Source organism: Malaclemys terrapin, chromosome 1 (assembly GCF_027887155.1).
Source record: "Malaclemys terrapin pileata isolate rMalTer1 chromosome 1, rMalTer1.hap1, whole genome shotgun sequence".
Lineage (NCBI taxonomy): Eukaryota > Metazoa > Chordata > Testudines > Emydidae > Malaclemys > Malaclemys terrapin.
The window spans coordinates 146,706,154-146,725,297 of NC_071505.1; the positions used below are offsets into that span (position 1 = coordinate 146,706,154).

The window sequence follows — 19,144 nt, forward strand, 5'->3', positions numbered from 1 at the left end:
AATTAATTCTAATTCTGCAGTTTCTCATTGGAGTCTGTTTTTGAAGTTTTTTTGTTGGAGTATTGCGACTTTGAGGTCTATAATCGAGTGACCAGGGAGGTTGAAGTGTTCTCCGACTGGTTTTTGAATATTATAATTCTTGAGTCTGATTTGTGTCCATTTATTCACCTCCCACCCCCCCATTTGTTAAACTTTTGAATACCTTACAACACCCCAGGGGCGCTGGAACAATTTGCATAGTGGGGGAGCTGAGAGCCATTAACCCAACTGTAAAGCCTGTATGTGATGGGACCCACTTCAAGCCAGGGGGTGCACAGTAGTAACCCCAGCACCCCTAGTTCCAGCACCTATGCAGTACCCCGAGCCAGGCGCCCCGCAAGCGGTAGCCCTGGATTGCCTGCCCCTAAATCCCGCCCTGTATACAGCTCTGCAAAGCAGCCCCTGAACTGTGTTTGTGCTGTCAGCTCTTTGGGGAAGGACTGGCATCGGCCCAGCTTTAACCCAGCAAGCCCGTGCCTGGGGTCTCCGGGGTACGGCTAATACCGATCTCCGGCTCGCCCGGCAGGGTGGCTCTGCCCTGGGCGCCCGGAGAAGCTGTGCCCGGGGAGGGCGGCATCTGCGTGGGGGTCCCTGGGTGTCTCCCCAGGGCAAATGTCGCTAGCTCGTGGGGCTGGCACCGAGCCGGCTCGCCCTGCAGGCAGCGCCGCTTCCCCTGGGAAGCTCCGCGCAGGTGCCAGCTTCCCGGAGAGCCCCGGCCCGCCTCTCCCAGCTGAGCGGGCGGAGGCCCGCAGCGTCCCCATGACTTTGCTCAAGGTCCTGCCACAAGTGGGGCCGCGGCGCGATTTCCCCCGAGACTCCTGGGGCGGGCGCCTGAGGGGGCCCCAAGGGCTCCCGCTGCAGAGAGGTAAAGGGGGGGGGTGGCGCTTCCCAGACCGGACAACGGCGGGCGGAGCAGGGACTGGCCCGGGGGCTGCGGGGTGGCTGAGTTGGGTTGCGCCGGGGCTGCGAGCGGAGACTGGACCCCCGGGCCCTGCTCAGGCCGCGCGGCCTTGGCGCTGCTGGGTAAGTTGCGCTCCGGAGCTGGGGGCGGGCGGCCTGTGAGAGGGGCCGGACCCAGCCACTGCCCCCCCCCCCAGCTCACAGCGCGGGGCAGGCAGGAGCAGAGCACCCCCGGCACCCCCCCAGGAGTGTCCCCGTGACCCTGAGAATGGCCCCCCTCCGACAGCGCCTCGGCACCCCGCCCTCGGGAGCGCCCCTGTTCCTGCTCTGTGAGCGCCCCATACCCCCTCCTGAGAGTGCATCATACCCCCACCCTAGAGTGCCCCCTGCCCAACAGCGACACCCTGAGAGCATCCTCTGTGCCTCCCCCAAGAAGGGCTCCATACCCCATGCCCAACTGCGACACTGGGAGATCCCCCCCATACCGCCTCGCCTGACAGCACCACACCCAACAGCAATGCCACAATACAGTCCTTATACCCACACCATTCAATAGCGATGCTGCAAGAGCAGCCCCATATCCTGGCTTGACAGTGCCCTGGCTGTACCCCCCACCCAAGAGCACCTCCCATGCCCCCTTTGAGCATCCTCAACCCCCCTGCTGAGAACACCCCTGTGCCTCCTGATAATGCTCCCCTAACTACCACCTGGTAGTGATGGCAGAGGAGTGCCCACTGAGAGCACCTCCTGTGCACTTGACAGTAACACAGTGAGAGCAACCCTGTACACTCGATAGTGACACCGTGAGAGTGCTCCCCATAGCTCCCACCCAAAAACACCTCCCATACATCCTGCCCAAAAGTGCCCCCATATCCCCAGAGTGCTCCATGTACCCCCACCCAACAGCGATGCTGCGAGAGTGACCCCATATCCCCTACCTGACAGTGGCACCACAAGAGTGCCTGTCTCCCCCTAGAGCGACTCCATTTCCCCCACCTGGTGGAGATGCTATGAAAGTGCCCGCCTCACTTGCACTGGGATGCTTGGAAAGGGTTGCTAGAGCAGGCCCCATCCATGCTGTGAGAGGGGTTCTCTCAGGGCCATGCTGTACCCTTTCATGGCAGCCCTGGCACTTTTTGTACATAAATTGCATGGATTGGATTTTATTTTCATTCCATAATTTGAATTTCAGAAGATGTCCAACCCACAAGAGCAGCAGCGGCAGTTTGGAATCATGTCCGAAATCCCTGGTGAGGTCAGGGGCCTAGCCAGAACTAGGTGCCCGTTGTGCACAGAGCTCTTCTTGGCCCCCAAAATCCTGCCCTGTCTACACACGTTTTGCATGGCCTGTCTTGAGCAGCTGGAACCCTTTTCAGTGCTCGGCTTCCAGGCGGAGGATTCAGACTCTACCTCAGATGGGTCGTGGCTCCAGGATCATCATCAACCACTGCTCAGCGTCCTTTGTCCTGTCTGTGACACAGAGGTGGATTTGCCACCAGGCGGCATTAATGACTTGACCACTGACCACCTGGCCATGAATGAGGTGTTACTGGAGACCCTGCAGGCGCAAGGCCCAGGAATGCTGTGTGACCTCTGTGTGGATGGGGAAGCCGTGAAGCACTGTCCCACCTGCAAAGCCAATCTCTGCCACTTCTGCTACCAGGCTCACAGGTATGGGAGGAAGCACCAGAGGCAGAGAGCAGATGTGTAACTAAGCCCTTCCAGGCATGAAGACTCCATTGCTGTTTCTGGTCTTACACAAGTATATGTACTATATATACGGTGCCACCTGTCCATGCATGCATGGTAACCAATTAGGCCAGAAGTGTCCACTTAGGTGTTCGGTGTCTGATTTGAGCCTGATTTTTGGAAGTGTTGAGCACCCACCACTCTAAAGGAAGTGAATGGGAGGTGTGGTTGCTCAGCATCCTTGGAAATCAGGCCCTGGATGTCTCAGGTGGGCCCCAAATATTGAAACACCCAAATTAGTGAACAACTGTGAAAATCGTACAGTGCCTCGCCCATTGTGGCCACGGCTGTCAGGAGCCTGCCCACACATTCTCTTCCTCCTCATAGCCCAGGTGGGGACAAACAACAGAGTGGACCGTGTGGGAGAGCTGCACTCATCTACCTAGGCTGATCTGGTCCAGAGACACCATCCACCGGTCAATAAGTCCAAACTTTGGTAGATGCTCCAACAGACATTTGTTTATTTTACATTTAAGTGAATGTAGTGCAGCAGAAAAATAAGAGATTGACAGCCCTGGAGACGGAAACCTGCTGTTTCCAGAGCAGGTATAGCCAGGGCAGTGGCAGTGCAAACTCCCTGCTTATCCAGTCCTGTTCTGGAGGGACCCCAGCTCGAGAGGAGAGAGGGCAGTTCAGCCTCCATTGGGCTTTCAGCCCTTGGCCTGTCTACTGAGGTTGCCTGCAAAGAGGCAATTTTTAAAGCAATAATTGTTTGTGTGTATGTTTAAAAGTTACTTCTGGGTGAATTTGAGAACTGGTGTGGAAAATTTCAGCCCTAAAGAGAAAAGGGTAGTGTTGGGCAAATCCTGATGTTAGCGTAACTACACGGCTTACTTCCAGTCAACTCTGTCCATGTATATACTGCTCCTGAAACTGTTCCATCTGAGTGTCCACAAACATTCATGAACGTATCCTCATAGCGCCCTGCAAGCCAGGCAGCCAGTAGCTGTAACACAAGCAAATTTCCCTTTGCTTTGCAGCATTTAAGGCAGTTGTAGAATGAAGCTGCAGTAGAGTGAGTGAAAATTGAAGAGGTGTCAGTGAGGGGCGGGGGGTGTGTGTGTTTCCAGGTGAGGTTTGAAAAGAGCTGAAGAGATGATGAGGCAGAAGTACAGGGTGGCTGCCACAGATGTAGGTGCTGCAGAGGAGGTTCTTGCATCAATAGTGGTGTGACTGTGTGAAGAGACAAATAAGTGCAGTGCTAGAGGAGAAAAGAGATGAGATCTGTGAGGCTAGCTGGAATATGTACATGGTTGGTGGGGACTGGAAAAGGACTTGGTTTAGAGCCATTTTGGCAGCTCTAGACTGCCAGGGAAGTCCCCTGGCTGGGGTAGCGCTCTGGGCCTGTTTCCTCCTTGTTTAGTGCCCTCCAACATTGCCAGAATACTTCAAAGTGTCCTTTGCATTACCAAGAATCAGGCTAGCTTCTCTACTGCCTCGCCCATGTGTAGACACTTATACCTGTGCAACAGGGTCTTGATTCCCAGTCGCCCTGCACTTTGTACAATCAGTTACACCAGGGCAAAATGTTACTACTCTACATGGGTAACCTCTTACACCAAATTTGACTACACAAGATGCTGGACAGCAAGGAATTGAGCCCCAGAACGGCAGCTTTTCATACTGATATAAATAGCCATCCAAGGACCAAGGTGCAAGGCAGTAAAGAATCCAGCCTAAGGGGCCTGACTCCAGTCTCATCTACTGATATCACTTTTACACTGAGGTCACTCCATTAATATCAGTGAAGCTGCTCCCGATCTATACTGGTGTGAGATCAGGCCCAAGGAGGACCACTGGGAACTGGGTCATCAGGAGCCAATGGAGTTTTGTGAACATGGGAGTGCTGTTGTCATGCTGCTTGGTGTACCGGTGTGGGATTTCAGCAGAGGTGACATCCAGGGAGTGTTACAGAAATGGCACAAGGTAGCTGTGCAGACATAACACAAGTGAGAGCACGAGAAGAGTTCAAAGAATGAGGCAAAAGGAGAAGTCTGAGAGCACCCTGCTCTGCCCTGTGGCGGTTTTGTGCTGCTCAGGTGGTGTAAAGCAGCTCTTGAGCTATCTTACTGTCTCCTGCGGGATTTCCCCTGCATGGGAGAATCCTTGGCTGGTATAGAGCCATCTTAGCATATCCTGCCCCTCCTCAGACACTCACCCTTTGGTGTAGGGGGTATGGCCAGTGGAAGGAGGCATGGTTAGGAGTCCCTAATGGCCTGTGGATCCCCCAGCTGCTAAATGTCCCCGGGGGGCTGTTGGCAGGCAACGTAAAATAGAACAACCTTGAGACTGCTTTGCCGTGTGTTTGGTATTGGCCTGGCAGCTGGATGGCCCCAGGAGCTTTCTGCCCTGCCCCCACCTCAGCTGTGCTAAGCAGGAACAAGCCCTGAGTCCAGAAGAGAGGTGGCATTTGGATTTAAGAATATTTAGTATCTTACCATAGGTCCTTGTTTGACTCTTGCCTGGTCCTGATCTCCCATCTTCCCTTCAAGGGTATACGAGTTTTTGTTTGAGTGAATAAAAGGCGGGTAAAAAGAGACAGATTGACAGGTAAGGAGCCTGACATCCCCTCGTCATTCACGGAAGAGGCAGTGGCTCAGCAAACTTACTCCATGCTGCTGCCTGCCAGCCCTCACCTGGTGGCACCCACCATCTTCCTGCTGCACTCATCACAGTGGGCTCTGGGGTCCTTGCAGCTACCCTGCTTCTGGCAGGCTCTGTAAAGAGAGACTACCTGTACTAATGGTGTGACAGCTACCCCCCTGGTCCTTGTATAACATTCTCCCATCTGAGAACAGCATTGTCAGCATGCAGGGAGCCAGAGAGCAGCTGCTAATTAGCACAAAGTGGGGGCAGGTTGTAGATGATGTCATCTTTCATGTGGAGGTGTGACTCAAGGAGATTAAAGATCCCATCATGCAACATTGCCATCTATTGAATCAGTCTGGAGTATCATATGTTGTGGCTTGTGGTCCATGCAGGTCACAGTGTATGAGGGGGTCATCGACTGCTCTGTAGGAATCTGCAGGTCACATGTTGCAAGCCCAGATTTATCTCTTATACTTCCTTCTAGGAGACAGAAGAAAACAGCTTCCCATGCTGTGGTGGATCTAGAGGACCTGAAGGGCTACAGCCGGACTGAGAAGTCCATTCTATGTCCTTCCCACCCTTCAGAAGACCTGACGCTGTTCTGTGAGCAGTGCGAGCAGCCTGTGTGCCGGGATTGTGTGGTGGGCGAGCACCGGCATCATCCATATGCCTTTACTGCCACTGTCATCCACAAGTACGGAGATTCCATGCGGGACCTCCTCAAGAGCACCCAGCTGCACGTGGACACCCTAGAAGGGGCCCTACGCCATATTGAAGGAGTCAGCAATGCCATCTGCAGTCATGTGGAGGCAGTGGCTGGGGAGATCCACACATTTGCAGACGGATACATAAGGGCTATTGAAGAACACCGGGACCGGCTGCTGAAGCAGCTGGAAGACTTGAAGGTGCAAAAGGAGACCCTGTTGCACTTACAGAAGGCACAGCTGGAGCAGCTGCTGATGGACATGAGGACTGGGGTGGAGTTCACTGAGCGCCTGCTGACCAGTGGCTCAGACTTGGAGATCCTTATCACCAAGGGGGTGGTGGCAAGCCGGCTGAGAAAGCTGAATAACGCGGATTATAGCATCCACCCTGGAGTGGAAGATGGGATCCAGTTCTCTCCCCATGAGAAGGCTGGCCAGTGCTGTGGCTATGAGGTTTTTGGGACCATTCTCAATAAGGCAGTTGATCCAGCCAAATGTGTCCTGCAAGGGGAAGGTATGGGGACAACTTGATTCTGATTGACCAATGATAAAATAAAAGTGGGAGGGATTGGGGTGAACCCTACAAAACCCTATTATAGATGTCATTCCTTAACTGAGGGTGTGCATAACCACCCTGGGGGCAGCCCTAGAGACCAAAGACCATAGTTAATCCAGAATAGGTACAGGGCATGCAATAGTAGGTAAAACTTCTTTCCCATTGCTTCTTGTCATTGTCCCTCATCTCTGAACTGGATAGACCAACTCTGTGGCTGAGCAAGTACTTCAGTCTCCCTGATACATGTAGTCGTTGGCCTCTGCTGAAACTGACCACAGTGGGGACCAGTTAGTGCATATTGTAATGTAGACAACTGTCCACCAATAACTTTGTGAGACTGTCAGATGCATTTCATGCAGGCCACTGAGCATCTGTCAGATAGCACTAACTTTGGGTCACTCATAGCCTGGGCTAGATTTAAGAAGGAAGGTTCCTTGTCCCATTCTGCCACTTCCATATTGACTACAATTGGAAGTGAGGCCTGCCAAGATGACAGCTCCCAGTATGCAATGTTCTGTCTTGATCGAAGTAGAAGGTCACATTGCACGATGGGACATATCATCTGCAGTCTCCACCTCCATGTTAAAGAGGGGGAAGGGGACTGTACTGGGCCCTGGACAGCAGTTAGGCTATCCCTATCCTATAGATTTATTTCACTGTACATCTCTAGTGTCACTGCTTTTTAAAAGAAGAAATAACTGCTATTTCTTTCCTGAAGCAGACTGGTGATCATTTTACACTGGTAAGTCCGGGGTTGTGTTCCTTAGTCTAGGATCCTCTCTTGCCTGTGAGCTGTAACATACGAACTCTGTCAGGGAAAGGGAGGGAAAGAACCATGGCTGTCCCAGCCCCTTGCAATCAAAAAGCCACTCGTGTGCAAGGCCAGCATCCTATAGAGGCAGCTCACACCAAAAGCCCTGGTCTCTGCTGCAGCCCCTTTACACCAGCAATGGGCCTAAGGGACTGGAAAACCAGTGGAACCAGCCCTTGGAGAATATCTCCATTTCACGGGGGAAATCCTGCTTCTGTAGAGCCAGTGGAATGGCTCTGTATCCGCAGGGTGTGTATTGGGGGTGTAGCTGGGTAAGGGGATGAGGCTGGAGTGTCCTTGCACTCTGGCTCTTTTCAGCTGTCACCGTGGTCACTTCAGAGCTGAGCCTAAATTAGAGCAGTGCTTGTTCTGAGGACTGAAACAATCGCCAGCCGAACTCACAAAACAAGGGATTGCAAAGGAGCGTACAGCCCACTTCTGAGCTGCACCGTCCAATCAAGGCACACTTGCCATCTGTGGGGGGACTTGGCCAGCAGGACACTAGCAATGTGTTTGGTTTTACTTTTCATGGAAGGGGCTCAGCGAAGGGGAACCTTATAAAATCCTGGTTAGACAGAGTGAAGTACAGTGCGGGTGTTGGAAAGCTGCTGGCTGATGTCAAGTGTGTCTCTCCTCAGTCCTGTCTGGAACAGTACGGGACAGTTTGCTCTGTCTTTCAGATCTCCACAGTGCCCGTCAGAAGCAGCTGGCCAGCTTTACTCTGCTGTGTAATGATGCATCGGGAGAGCAGATGGGGAAAGGAGGAGAGCCCATCCGGGTCATGATCATCCACAAAGACAAGAAGGACTGGTTGGTACCTTCCCTGGGATGGCCAGAATGGTTTTGTTTGCCTTCTGTCTTGCTTTAAAATCTCTGCTACAGGCTTCCTCATCTCTGTCTCTATGTACCTCCATGTTTGCAGTCCCCTGTAAGTAAAGAGCTTCCATGGGCAGGCCAGGACTTACAGGGAGAATGGCACAATGGTGCTTCACCCAAGAGCTGTGGGCCCAAGTGCAGCCCTTATGGAGCTCTAAAACAGAGTTACCACCTCATGATTTTATCAAAATATTTGGGCATTTTTAAAGGCATAGTGGGTGTAAATTACTCTGATCTGGCAGCATTTTACACCTGCTGCACACTGGGTGTCTGCACATGATCCAAGGTAACAGAGAACGAGGACTTTTGTTTCTGTTAACACCTATTTAAATTAAATGAGTGATTAACATTTTGTATAAAGGATGCCTTTGTTCAAGCATCAGTAATCTCTGTCCTTCAGTTAAGGTGACTGAGCTCAAAGGAAGCTTGAAAGCCTTCCATGAAAACCAGAGAAGCCCAAACTTGACATTCCAGGTATTACTAAGACAAAAACACAAGCAAAAAAATTATTTTGAAAGATGCTTTGAGGCCAGCTTTGGTATCAAAAAGCAGCAAGAAAGGGCACAAGTCCAATTTAAAAAAAGCTTTTGCGGGTCACCTTTAAGAATGTAATCTGCTCCATTTTATGCAAGTTAGGTACAAGCAAGGGCAAGTTGCCAACATGGCCATTGTTTGGGTGTAGAAGAGAATATAATGCTAAAACTCTCTGTTATAGGGAAGAATAAGATCAGTTAGCATTCAGGACTCCAGCTTTTGCCATATATAGTCTGTGATGGGGTTTATGCCTTGATACAGGGCAACACCACAACAGTTGCAGCATAGTCAAAAATCAGATAAAGGATAGGGAAACAACACTACATACGTAGCTATCTGTTGATCAAGGAGCTCTGTCAGAGGACACGTCTCCAGTCCTTCCTCCTGCACTCTGCATCAATCAGGATGAATGAGATGTGTATACCGCAATGCTTAGAGGGGCGAGAGGGGAGTAATTTTGTCTGGGGACAGAGGTGGCTGAAGTCACATTAGCGTGATTTTTCATTTCTGTGTATATATGATCACTTCATCCACTGCCGAAATCCAGTCACCCCTAGGGTGAGACATAGCAGCTATGTAGTAACATAAAGCAACACTTATAACACAGTTTATGACAGGAAGTGAGGTAGGTGACTGTATTCGGTCAAACCAATAGGGGAAAACCAAACCAAGATTTCGGAAAGATTATAAATGGTCGTGCTTCAGGGCACAATCAATTCTAATTAATGGTGGTTAGGAAGAAATTTTCCCCTGAGCAGGCTGTTCCATAATTGCCTGCTGCTGAGTTTCTTGCATCTTCCTTTAAAGCAGAACAGTACTGGCCACCAGCAGAGGCAGGCTACTGGACTAGTTGGACCACAGGTGTGATTGCGTATGGCAATTCCTATGTGACTACCTCATGATTTCACTGGGATTTTCGCCACCTTGGTTCCCTGTGAAACCAGAATTGGGTTAATTTCATAAAGGAACAACCTGCCAGTAATGATCAAAAATAGGGTCACAATGTTAAAGATAAGAGTCATAGGCCACATCTTGGTTCTTAAGTTAGATGACTCAGCCCTCTGCCCTTCTTGTGCCTGCTGCTTCCTAACTGGCTTTTCTGCAAGCAGCTACTCTCTGAGACTGAGGCCTGGTCTATACTACAGAGTTAAGTCCATGTAAGGTGGCTTACAGCAATCCAATTATGTCAGTGAATACACTGCAGCCTTGCTCCTGCCGATGTAAGTGCCCTACTACGCTGACATAATGACTCCACCTCCATGAGAGCCATAAGGCTTACGTCGGTGTAGTTGGGGTGATGCAGTGTCTGTGTAGACATTGCCTTACTTACATGGCTGTTGGCTAAAATTCTTGTCAATTTCATAGCTCCATGCTGGTGCTATGAAATTGACAAAAAATCGCTCACAGGGCTGTCACCCTGCGGCAGGTGGGGACTCCCCACTCCCAGCCAGGCTGCTGCCTGGCTCCCCATGCCCAGCTCCTCACTTCCTGCCAGGAGCCCAGGCTCTGGGTTTGGAGCTCCCCATTGAGAGCGGTGGTGGGGCAGCTGTCCCACTCCCAGCAGGGAGCTGAGAGCCAGGGTGGCTGCCCTACTCCCAGTGGGTAGCAGGGAGCTGAGAGCAGGGTGGAGACAGCCAGGCTCCTGGCAGGGAGCAGGAGCTGAGAGTGGGAGGAGAAGCTGGGCTCCTGACAAGAGCTGAGAGCCTGGGCTCATTGCCTCTCTTAAATCAGTGGAAGTGCTCCTGGTGAGGACGCACACCACTGACAGAAGGAGGGCCGTGACTCACCACAGTGAGTGGTGGCTGTAAGTCAACAGCAATGTCAGAGCATCATCTGTAGGTCGACTTAATTTTGTAGTGTAGATATGCCCTGAGAAGTGACACTGTTTCCAATGCCTCTGACCTTATGGAAAAAGATGTCTTTCCTTTTCTCTTGTATTTTTCCTCTGATCTCCTCTCCGTCTTGTCCCCTCCCTTCCTTGGCTCCCTTCCCCAGTTCTTCTCCCAGTCTCTCTTTTCCATGTTGAGATGGTAGTAGTAGTTGTAGAGTCTGATTTAAATGTTTACTCTGGCTGCTTTGTTGCCACTTCAGTGATTCAAAACAGCGGTAAAACCAGATTAACTGCAGTGTCACAAAGCAACAAGAGTGTACCAGTTTAACTGGGCCCATATGTCTCATGAATGATGCACTGCCGTGCCACCACTCAGATATCAGATGCAAATAGAGTTGCTGGCAATCCCAGTGAGACAGCATGTGCCTTGCTGTCCCAGGGACTGGGGGACAGTTCTGCAGAGTGAAATGATCCTTACAAGAGCATGGTCTGAGAAAATTAATAGATTCAGAGATTCCAAGACCAGAAGGGACCATTGTGATCATCTAGTCTGACCTCCTGTATAACACAGGCCATAGAACTTCCCTAAAATAATTCCTAGAGCAGATCTTTTGGAAAAATATCCAATCTTGATTTAAAAATTGTCAGTGATAGAGAATCGACCACAATCCTTGTTAAATAGACTAATTAGTCTCATTTAAAAATTTGCACCTTATTTCCAGTCAGATTTTGTCTAGCTTCAACTTCCAGCCATTGGATTGTGTTATTTCACTGCAAGATTGAAGTGTTCTTTATTAAATATTTGTTCCCCATGTAGATTCTTACAGACTGTAATTGAATCACGCCTTCACCTTCTCTTTGTTAAGATAAATAGATTGAGCTCTTCGAATCTGTTACTATCTGGCATGTTTTCTAATCCTCTAATCATTGTCGGGTCTCTTTTCTGAACTCTTTCCAGTTTAATTAACATCCTCCTTGAATTGGAGAGATCAGAACTGCATATAGTATTCCAGCAGCAATTGCACCAGTGCCAAATATAGAGGTAAAATAACCTCTACTCCTGCTCAATATTCCCCTGTTTATGCATTCAAAGATTGCATTAGCCCTTTTTGCCACAGTGGGAGCTCACGTTGAGCTGATTATCCACCACGACCCCCAAATCTTTTTCAGAGCCACTGCTTCCCCAGACAGAGTCCCCCATCAAGTAAGTATGGGCTACATTCTTTACATCCTTGATGTATACATTTACATTTAGTTGTATTAAAACACACTGTTTGCTTGTGCCAGCTTACTAAGCAATGCACAGCACTCTATATCAGTGACCTGTCCTGTTCCTTATTTATCACTTCCCCAATTTTTGTGTCACCTGCAAACTTTATCAGGGATAATTTTATGTTTTCCTCTGGGTTATTAATAAAAATGTTATAGCGTAGGGTCAAGAACTGATCACAGCAGGACCTTGTTAGAAACACACCTGTTTGAGGATGATTCCCTGTTTATACATTTTCAGACCTACCAATTAGCCTGGTTTTAATCCATTTAATGTGTGCCATGTTAATTTTACATCTTTCCAGTTTTTGTTCAAAATGTCGTGTTGTACCAAGTCAAATGCCTTACAGAAATCTAAATATATTACATCAATGCTATTACTTTTATCAACCAAACTTGTAATTTCATCAAAAAATATGTCAAGTTAATTTGACAGAATCTATTTTCCATAGATTCATGTTGGTTGGCATTAATTATATTACCCTCCTTTAATTCTTTATTAACCAAGTCCCATATCAGCTGTACCATTATCTTGCCTGAGATCGCTGTCATATTGAAAGGCTTATAATTAACCATGTCATCCTATTTACTCTTTTTAAATATTGGAACAACATTAGCTTTCTTCCAGTCTTCTGGACCTTCCCTGATATTCCAAGACTTATTGAAAATCAACATTGATGGTCTAGCGAGCTCTTCGGCCAACTCTTTTAAACTCATGGATAGAGATTATCCAGACCTGCTGATTTAATGAGTAATGTCAGTGCTGATGTATATTACATCCATGACTGAGTGGAACAGTGAATGCTTGTCAGGGAGAAGAGTGGTGTGGTCTCCTCAATGAAAGCTTCAGCTTTTCCATACTGGCTGCAGGTGATGTCTCCATCCTCTCCTGTGTGGCCCATGTTTCCAAGCACTGTGATGATACAGCTCTGAGCAGGGTTTTTTATTGTGAGAACTTGCAGTGGATACAGCTTGCAACATATGCACAATCTTTTGGACTGGCCCTGCTGCTTTCCAGGCTCACTAGTAAGAGTGAGAACTGGTCATTAGCCTTTGCCCGTAGGAACTGAAAAAGCTCAAGTTTTCCTTCTTAAGGTCAAGAGCTTTGCCACTTCCTCTTGCATCCATGAAGTAGGAAAGAGAAGACTCTTGTCTGAAATCCAGAGGATGGTCTGACATTGCATCTGTCTTCCTCCCTCTGCTACAGTTTTTCTGCTTCTCCTCTTTCTGTACTCACTGGGTTGTTGCAAATCATTGCAGTATAACTGACTTTCTTTGATCTCCTTCGTATGGTACTGTGGCCTCTGATAGCAGGTATGTGTGTGAAATCTACGGCACATGCATCATCATTCAGGGGTCTTTTATACATGTACATTTTAGATCCCTGAACTGGGGCATGGGGTAAGAAGTTTCCTATAAATCTAATCCACAAACTGATTACCAATTAGATCAGTTTTCTACAAGTTACTGACCTTGTTTCCCTCTCTTTTTGTATTTATAGTATAATCAAGCCCAGCGTGTGTGATAAGAGGGATGGGACTTACCACATTTCCTACATCCCTGAGGAGCTGGGCACATACACTGTCTGCATCTGTGTCAAAGGGCAGCATGTACAGGTAACCTTACAACTCACTGTGATTGATGTAGCTCAGGGGTTCTCAAACTTCATTGCACCGCAACCTCCTTCTGACAACAAAAATTACTACATGACCCCAGGAGGGGAGACCAAAGCCTGAGCTTGCCCGAGCCCTGCTGCCCCTGGTGCGGGGGCCAAACCCCAAGCCCAAAGGCTTCTGCCCAGGTGGGGAGCCTGGACCCTGAGCCCTGCTGCCCAGGGCTGAAGCCAAAGCCTGAGCCCTGCCACTGAGGGCTGCAGCCCCCGGGTGGCAGGGCTTGGGCTTAGGCCCCGGGTGGTAGGGCTTGGGCTTTGGCCCTGGGCCCCAGCAAGTCTAACACCAGCCCTGGCAACTCTATTAAAATGGGGTCACAACCCACTTTAGGGTCACAACCCACAGTTTGAGAACTTGCATAAGGGGCAGGGCAATAGTGAGTCAAGCCCAGTGAGCTATTCCCATAGGTAACCCCTGCACCTCCTAGCTCCATCTGCTCTAACCACAGACACTTTCTTCCTTCTCTGTTATGTAATAGGTATTATTCCGTCGGTACCCCATCTGCATGCCCTGTTCTTCCCAGTGGAACTGAGGAACTTGACTCATCCCTTGCACCAGCTTTTTTCCCAATTCCCACAGCACCTAGTTAAAATCATTCCCCCACCTGCTGGTCTCTCCCAATAAAGGATCCTCCTGCAGCCTCCTGGAAAGCACTCCAATCCTGGCCCTTCCAACTTTGCTGCAGCCTGCTTTGGCCTCTCTCAAAACTTCCATGATACTCAAGCTCCCCGCTGATCTACTGCACCTCCCCGCTGCTGATTCCCTGGTCTGCCTCCTGCTTCCCACTCAGCCCTGGTTGATTCCCTTTCTAATTATCTACCCATTATCACTGCCAAGTTTTTAATTGCCTTTTGTGAGGGATTTTGTCAAAGGGATTTTGAAAGCCCAAACAAACCATCATCTGTTCTCCTTTATCTGCTATTTTGGCTTGCTCAAAAAAATCTAGTAGATTGCAGAAGCTGGGTTTTCGTTTGTGGAAGTCATGCTGGTTTTTCCCTTTCACATTTTGTTCCTCTGGCACAGTGGTTCTTATACTTTTTTTTTCACGGACCGCTTGAAAATTGCTGAGGATCTCAGCGGACCACTTAATGATCTTTCCAAATGTTGTTTGTACCGTTAGCTAACTATTGTAAAGCTCTTTGGATAAAAGCTCTCTATAAAAAAACTTAATAATAAACTTTTTTTGTTCTACAAATAAAAGTACACAACACATATTTTCATATCAGTAGTCTTACCTTTCTAATGTGATGGAAGTGCCCTCTCTCGCCCACCGCAGCTGCCCCTGAGCTGGGGTTGGGAAGGAGAGGGGGGTTTCCCCCCACACAGCAGCCACAGAGCTGGGGCTGGGAAGGAGGGCCGTCTCTCCCCGGCAGCTGCAGCCGTGGAGCTGGGGAAAGTTGCCTCTTTCTGTGGCCGCCGCAGCCCTGCATGTCCCAAATTCCCCGCACCCCTCTTCTAACCCCACTGTACCCTCCCACCTGCCCCGTATTCCCCCCAAGGCCATCACCTCACCTTACCTGTGCGTCTTCTCCAGGATCCAGGTATCTAATTAGTGGAGCCATGCCTGTGCAGCTCCACTAATTAGGTGGGTGGCCCTTCATTCTCTCGTGCTCACACCTTAGAGGCAACTATCCACGGACCACCTGAATTGAGCTCACGGACCACAGTTTGAGAACCTCTGCTCTAGCAGATTTGGTATTAAAGTCAGGTTCACTGGTCTGTAATTGCTAGCATCACCCTAGTAATTTTTTTAAATTTGGGTACTTTTGACACCCTCCAGTGCCCTACTACAGTAGCAGGGTATGCTGGGCACCCGATTACCTCTCTGTTCTCTTCTGCTCTGCAGGGCTCACCATTCACTCTGACTGTGAAGAACAAATTCCGCAAACACCAGGGTGTGTTTCATTGTTGCACGTTCTGCTCTAGCGGAGGCCAGAAAGCTGCTCGCTGCGCTTGCGGTGGGACCATGCCAGGTGAGCACTAAGGCCCAGCTCCTCATAGATTCCAAGGCCAGAAGGGACCATTGTGGTCATCTAGTCTGACTTCCTGTGTAACACAGGCCATAGAGAAGATCCAAATAATTCCTAGAGCAGATCTTTTAGAAAAACATCCAATCTCAATTTAAAAATGGCCAATGATAGAGAATCCACCGTGACCCTTGGTAAATCGTTGTCAGGGACCACAGGTCTTGAATGTTGGTCCATAGGGCTCTTAGGCACCAGTAAGTTCAGACATGCCACCCAGTGACTGCTAACAGTCCTCAGAACTAGAAGCTGAACTCTGACAGAGGACTCCAGTCCTGGGATCTGACTGGCGGAACTCTGGGGGTCCTGACTGTGTCCTTGCTTGTATTTAAACAGCACAGGAACAGGAAGTTGTCCATGCAGCTGGGTTGGCTCTGCTTAAGACTATTTCCCTTGTACTACCTGCTTCTACTGCCTGACTCTGATCTCCTGGTAACCTGACCCTGCCTGCCTCCTGGCACCTGTCAGTTTGCCCTCTCTCAGACTCTGAACTCCTAGTATCTGACCTTGCCTGGCTCCCGACTCCCGCTCTGACCACCAGGTCAGACCACCCATCGCCTGGTCATGACAGTTGTTCCAAATGTATGCTATATTTTCTATCTGAATTTGTCTAGCGTCAACTTCCAGCCACTGGACCATGTTATACTTTTCTCTGCTAGGCTGAAGAGTCCATTTTTGAATATTTGTTCCCCATGTAGATACTCAAAGGTATTCTGGTGCCTAGCTCCCACTGAAATCAAAACAGCTCTCCCAAAACTGTTTGAGCCAAGAGCATTTATCACATCCCCTCCCCTCTCACGTAGCACTGTGTTTATAATCACTATGGGCACACTTCAGCCACGGCACACACACTCTTGACCTTGTGGGGCTGGAACGCTCTGAGCTCTAGCTTTATACATGATCCCTGGGGCCTCTTGAGAACATTCTTTCAGAGTTCAGCTTGGTCACTCATTTCATCAGCGCTGTTTTCCATGGCCCTGCCAAGACTCATGTTTGTCTTTGTAAGGTTTGCCTGTTGTAAAAGTAGAAATGACTTCTTCCATCCCCCATACTTGACATGTAGACAGCTCTGGCAGGAGCACACTCCCTGTCCGCGAGGTCCAGGCGTGATACAGGCTGGCACGGTGGGATTCAGCAGAGCTAAGATTCGTGATACATCGCAGGCAGTGCGAAGAGCATGAACAAGAAGGTGTACGTTTCTTAACAGTGGATGTCATCACGGTTCTACAGGCTCCAGCGCTCCCTCTTCACTTCACTCACATCTTCACTCCTTCTTGCTCTGCTCAGCAAGTCCAGCTGAGATAGACTCCTGGAAAAGACTGGTACACACTTCAGGGACTAATGCACCACAGCCAGTATTTGCAGTCACACCCCAAACAGCGTTTTCAAAGCAGAATAGGATTTATTAGTCAGCTGGAACAAAGCACTGGAAGTCCTTAGGTTAGCACGGAGCAATAAAGTTTAAAGCATAATCCATTCAGGTCAAGCCAGAGCAATTGACCAGCCAACCTGTAGTGAACTCCATTTCCAGGCTCTCACTCTCGCTCTCTCTCTCTCACTTCCTCAGTCAGTTCCAGTAGAGTCCCAGCCTCTTCCAGAAGCTAGCTCTTTATTCCTGCTGGACACATCTGTCCTTTGTTCTCCAGGCAGGGCCACGCGCAGTTCACAGCCTTCCTGGCCAGAGCTTCCTGATGGAGCTTCCTGCTGTTGAGTGGCAAATCATGAGTCACTGGAGCGTGCATTGTCTCTCTAGATGCCTCGTTGATCTGATCTGGATCGGTTTCAGCCAGTACCTTAATGACTCTTGGTATCCTGCTGTTAATTGATTTATTTCATTAGACTGATTTAACACTTGGTAAGGGTTTCAGAGTAGCAGCCGTGTTAGTCTGTATCCATAAAAAGAACAGGAGTACACAACACAAGTACTCCTGTTCTTTTAACACTTGGTAAAGCAACCCACATCCTTTCATGTATTTATACCTGCTCCTGTATTTTTTACTTCATACATCCGAAGAAGTGGGCTGTAGCCCACGAAAGCTTATGCCCAAATAAATTTGTTAGTCTCTAAGGTGCCACAAGGACTCCTCGTTTTTTTTGCTGATACATACTAACACGGCTACCACTGAAATCTATTCCAGCAGTTCTCAAACTGTGGGTCGGGACTCCAAAGTGGGTCTGGAATCTGTTTTAATGAGGTCACCAGGGCTGGTGTTAGACTTGCTGGGGCCCGGAACTGAAGCCTGAGCCCCACCTCCCAGGGCCAAAGCCCACGACCCACTGCCCAGGGCGGTGGGGCTCAGGTTATAGGCCCCCCACCCGGGCTGAAACCCTTGGGCTTCATCCCCCTCACCTGGGGCAATGGGACTCAGGCAGGCTCAGGTTTCAGTCCCCCCCCTCCTGTGGTCGTGTAGTAATTTTTGTTTGTCAGAAGGGGGTCGCACTGCAATGACGTTTGAGAACCGCTGCTCTATTCATTCCACCCGGACAGGGAGGTGACACACACACCTTTGTCTCTTAATCTGCCCTGAAAACAAACTTCATCCTCTCCCTCCCACCCCCCCAAGTGGGTAGCAATGCAACATATGGGGGAAAACTGAGGCATACATAGGCCTCATAAAAATATTTTTAAAAATTTCCCTTTAATCACAGGAGTAATAAACCACTGGAATAGTTTACAAGGGCTATGGTGGATTCTCCATCAATAGCAAATTTTACATCAAGAAAATCTGCTCTAGGAATTATTTGGGGGCAGTTCCATGGCCTGTGTTATACAGGAGGTCAGACTAGATGATCACAGTGGTCCCTTCTGGCCTTTGACTCCATGAATCTATTAATAGCTTTTTGTTGGGGATCAACCCATGTTTTGTCCCTGTTTGGCTGAAGGATTCTGGCCCTGCCAGCCCAAAGCAGGAGCACCTCATTGTGTGTGCCATGCCCTCTCAACAGGGTTCTCTCCGGCTGGTCAGCTGGCTGGGAGCACACTCAGGAAGTCACTAGAAGCTGGAACTGTCTCTATGCTATTTTCAGCAATGCTAATGGTGTTTCTCCTCTATCCTTGTGACGGGTAGGTGGGTACCAAGGCTGTGGTCATGGTCACAAAGGTCACCCCGGCTGTCCCCACTGGTCCTGCTGTGGCAGAGCAATTGAAAACTCTGAATGCTCAGCTGTGCCGCCTGGTGAGAACTTGCAGAGAAGCCTGCTCAAAACTGTGGCGCTCTGACTGGCGGGTAGAGGCTCCTAGAGCTCGGGGGGTCTCCGCTGGCTGGGACTCAGGCCTAAACCAACAGAAGTGCAGCGACTGTCACATGGCCATCATTGCCAGGGAGCACCTTACCGAGATACAGAGCTGCTGTATGGGCTGGAAAGGAAGACATGTTAAAATAAAAATGTGCCTTATATTCCATCCTGGGGCTGTGTGTGACAAGTTATTTTGTGTACCGTTGGGGGAGCCCTGGGAGTCATTTCACTGACTTCTGCACAGTGAGGAGAGAATGAGGAATTCCATAGTCAGTCTCTAAACTCCATGCCTGGGAGAACAGACTCAAGGAGGAGATATCAGCACAAACAGCTACCTCCTAAAAGAGGGTCAAGA

General features: G+C 49.4%; 1 protein-coding gene across 4 annotated transcripts; it reads left to right on the top strand.

The window, feature by feature from the left end:
* The first annotated feature begins 456 nt into the window (after positions 1–456).
* TRIM45 (tripartite motif containing 45) lies at positions 457–18,955 on the top strand. 4 transcript variants are annotated; one of them, XM_054042788.1, is made up of 7 exons: positions 457–530; positions 2,132–2,610; positions 5,762–6,495; positions 8,029–8,158; positions 13,360–13,474; positions 15,375–15,501; positions 18,621–18,955. In XM_054042788.1, exons 2-7 carry the CDS (start codon positions 2,135–2,137, stop codon positions 18,770–18,772), a joined length of 1,734 nt encoding a protein of 577 aa, XP_053898763.1. In that variant the 5' UTR covers positions 457–530; positions 2,132–2,134; the 3' UTR covers positions 18,773–18,955. The 4 variants fall into 4 exon arrangements, with proteins under 4 accessions (XP_053898763.1, XP_053898736.1, XP_053898754.1 ...); XM_054042761.1 differs by lacking the exon at positions 457–530 and adding an exon at positions 550–904; XM_054042779.1 differs by lacking the exon at positions 457–530 and adding an exon at positions 550–904 and having other exon boundaries at positions 2,135–2,610.
* The last annotated feature ends 189 nt before the right edge of the window (positions 18,956–19,144 follow it).